Here is a 3796-nt window from a genome sequence, read left to right as displayed (position 1 = left end):
TGTAGATGTGGTGCTGAGGGACATGGTTTAGAGGTGGACTTGGCAGGGCTGGGTTAATGGTTGGACTCAATGATCTCAAAGGTCTTCTCCAACCAAAATTTTTCTGTGATTCTAAAAAAACTCAGTATGGATTTGTTAAGGCTGATGAGGATTCCTTCTGGCAGCATCTTCTTGTGATGTAGTGTGTCATGGGAGAGACATTGCTCTGGTTCTTCTCAGAGTTAAGTATCAGTCACCAAATTGTCCTCTCCCAAATGTGTCATGTCATATCATGTCATGTCATGATGTCATGTCATCACACAAAGCTTGTGCAGCATGTGTCAGTGGGTGGCTGCCACAAAGTGCTCAGGGTCTGGATCCCTACCTGCCACAAGCTGCTCGTGCCTTTCTCTGTGTCCTCTGGCAACTCTCACTGCCTTTGTGCCCTTGATGTGACCACTCTTGATACTCAAAGGTAACATGAACTTCCCTTGAGAGGTTTTGGAGAGAACTGAGGGTCTGAAAACTTGGGGAGAGAGATGCCAGCTAATTATATACTGTCATTACCTCAGCTGCAAACGTTTTTCTTCCCTCTACACCAGGTTCAAGGTGTCTCTGTCCTGTCTGTCCTGTCTCTCTTCTCTCCAAGGTTGTGCCATGATGGTCTCTGGTGTGCAATCCAGCAAATGCCTTCTCAACATCTCAGGCTGCTGCAAAGACTGAGCCAGGGGCTTTGTCTTGACATCTCGTGGTGGCATGATGGACAACGTGAGGTGCAGTTCAGAGAAGAGTCTTTTAAAAGCATTTGCTTTAGAAGCAACCATACTTCCAAGTATGGAATTTCATACTTCCATGTATGAAATATTCTTGATTTCATGCAATCTGTCAAGCACAGCTGGTTGGTGGGTGGAAAATGCAAAGCTCAAGATAAGCCATGTGAAGATGAGGGAAAAGCTCAGATTATTAAGCAATTTAAGATGAAAGGGATCAAAAATAATCTGACATGAGGCCACAGCAGCTCGGTCTGAATCCAGAGCTCCTCATGCAGCACTTCTGTACCTCAAAGGGTCTGAAATTCATCTTACCTGTACCAAGCAGCTTCTTTACCTTCCTCCAAAGTCTGGATATGGAATACTCTTACTTTCCTGTGCCTAAACTGCAGCACATCTCAATGTCTGAGCAGGTGAATCTCATGTGGTACTCCAGAAAGACCCTCACATCATCATCATAATGTTACCATGATGGTGTTCTCCAACCCTCATGCAAATTCATCAAGGACAGGAGGGAACCCTTGTAGTTAATTGTCATAAGGAAAACTGGGTTCATTAATAAAATGAGAATAGAAACCAGAAGAAGATTCCTAACAACTAGAACTATTTGGTTTGGCTTTTAAGGTAGATCTTGAGAAGCACCTTGTCCAGTTGGCCTGTCAGGGGCACTTCCACACAGGTGTAACCTTGGAGGACAATATATGAATTCAGACCTGGACAGGAATCTTTTAAATACCACAAAAATAAGTCCTTAAGGAAAAAAAACATCAACAACAACAAACAACAGAGCAATCACCAGAACCTTTGAAGAATCTTTAAACACCCTTTAATTCAGCAGTTTCAAGACTGACACACAAGCAGTTACAAAGCTCAGAGAGAACCCAGCTCAGCATGTGGAACCCAGGTGGGTTGACAATCTACTTGGCAAAAAAAAAGGAAGTGCAGTGTATTCTCAGCTTGGAGGGGTTGGTATGAAACTCCTCAGCCTCACTGAATAAGGGACCTTTGACCAGGTGGCTTTATATGGTCAAAGGCAGAGCAGAAATGGTGACCTGGGTGCTCTTCAGACCACAGAGCTGGGATCTGCCCTCCTCCTGCCCTTGCTGATCATCGGTGCTGAGCTACTGTGTGTCCCACCAGCACATCAAGTGACAATTACAAAATATTGTCTTGAGCTGGGGAGACTCTTCAGGAAAAAATAAAAAAAAAGAAGATAATGAAGTTTTGCTACTACCTCATATTGGCAATTTTCTCCTACATCCACCAGCAGCTGCTGTGGGAAGCGACGCCATATGGCTCTGGGAATGAAAAAGGACAAGTGGAAACAGCAAATGGTCCCAAGTTACCTCCCACGATGAGAACTGGCTCTTCACTATCCAAAGGGATAAACTACTTGATCTCTTTGCAGTGGCAGCAGCAGAAAATTTATTGCATCTACAACTGGCACGGGGAGTAGAAGTGGCAGAGCTGGAACGGGCTCCATGCAGCAACGCTCTTGGAAAGGCTTCAAAAACCATCAGGATCCCACAAGAGACCAAGAGGTCTGAGCTTGACTGTCACGGTGCTGATTACTTGAGTGTGGTCTGAGCTTCCCCTGAAGGCTCTGACCTACCCCAGTGCTAAATCTTCTCTTCTCCCACCCCACCAGAGACAGCAGCTCACCTGACCTCTCCAGGCAAAGCAGCAGCAACAGAGCAAAGCCAAATATCCCGCCCAAGTCCCACCAGGAGTTCTTGCAGTGTAATCACTTGGGAGAACACATTAAGGAAGCCTTATGTGATTACACATCAACCCTCCCCCTAAAAAAAAAGACAACAAACAACCCCAAAACCAAATCTCAAATGTCATTTCCCTTCTCAGTGCCCCCCAGAAGACACGTTTTTGCCTTTGATGAGAATAGAAACGCAGCAGCTTGGACCTGCAGCCTGACAGCCCCTGCTGCTCACTTCATGGGACAGACTGAGCAGATCTTACACCGTGGTGATTTTCTTGTCCTTGGTGGCCTGTTTGATAGCAGCCTGCTCACAAATGATCTCCTTCAACCTCTGCAACCTCATGTTCTGGGTGGTTTGGTCTCCCACCCCTGTCTGGCTCCGGTGCAGTAAGTTCAGGGCGTAGATGTATTCCAGCTCTGTGTACTTCACCCCTTGATCCACCACGAGGTTTAAGAGCTCATCTGCTGTGTTGTAGAGCATCTCATAATACTGCCTGGAAAGCAAGCAAACAACAACAAAAAAATCCCTACAGTGGTGAACAGTGATACTTGTTGCTCCAGACCTTTATTTCTGTAGAATCCCATCCAATTAAAGTCATAGAATAGAACTGCAGAAGGTGTGGGTTGGAAGGCACCTTTCAAGGTCCTCTAGTCCAGCCACACCTGCCATGCACAGGGACCTTTTTGACTAGATCAGGTTGCTTAGAGCCTCATTGAGGATGACCTTAAATGTCTCTAGAGATAAGGCCTCAACCACCTCTCTGGGCAACCTGTTCCAGTGCTTCACCACCCTCATGGTAAAGAACTTCTTCCTAATGTTTAATCTAAATCCACCCTGTTCCAGTTTAAGGCCATTGCCCCCCATCCTATTGTTACAAGCCCTTGTAAACAGTCCCTCCCAGCTTTCCTCTAGCCCCTGTATTTTCCTAGGGCACAATAAGGTCCCTCTGGAGCCTTCTCCTCTCCAGGCTGAACACCCCAACTCTTCCAGCCTGTCTCCAGAGCAGAGCTGCTCCAGCCCTCTGGTCATTTTCGTGGCCCTTCTCTGGACTAGTTCCAACAGGTCCATGTCCCTCTTGTGTTGAGGGCTCCAGAACTGGACACAGTACTTCAGGTGGGGTCTCACCGGAGCAGATCAGAGGGGCAGAACCACTTCCCCTGACCTGCTGGTCATGCTGCTTTGCTGCAGCCCAGGATGTGATTGATAACAAGGATTGCTGTGCAGGACCTGTCAATTTGTCTTGTTGAACCTCATGAACCTCAGCTCTTGCTTTTACCCAGCAGTGCTGTGAGCAGAGCAGGTGCTGTACAAGGAGAGCACAAACATTTCCCT

The 3796-nt window shown here is 46.7% G+C and overlaps 1 protein-coding gene across 1 annotated transcript in view; it reads right to left on the bottom strand.

Annotated features, from left to right (window-relative positions):
- Positions 1–2719: 2719 nt before the first annotated feature.
- EXOC4 (exocyst complex component 4) overlaps positions 2720–3796 on the bottom strand; it is a 390906-nt gene continuing 389829 nt past the window's right edge. Inside the window, exon 18 of the mRNA XM_009998103.1 lies at positions 2720–2957. Coding sequence (XP_009996405.1) covers positions 2720–2957 — 238 coding nt within the window. The remainder of the gene's footprint in view (positions 2958–3796) is intronic.

The sequence above is a fragment of the Chaetura pelagica genome, unplaced genomic scaffold, assembly GCF_000747805.2.
Source record: "Chaetura pelagica isolate M959 unplaced genomic scaffold, ChaPel_1.0 scaffold224, whole genome shotgun sequence".
In the NCBI taxonomy this organism is placed as follows: Eukaryota; Metazoa; Chordata; class Aves; order Apodiformes; family Apodidae; genus Chaetura; species Chaetura pelagica.
This window is presented reverse-complemented; position numbering and strand designations above follow the sequence as displayed.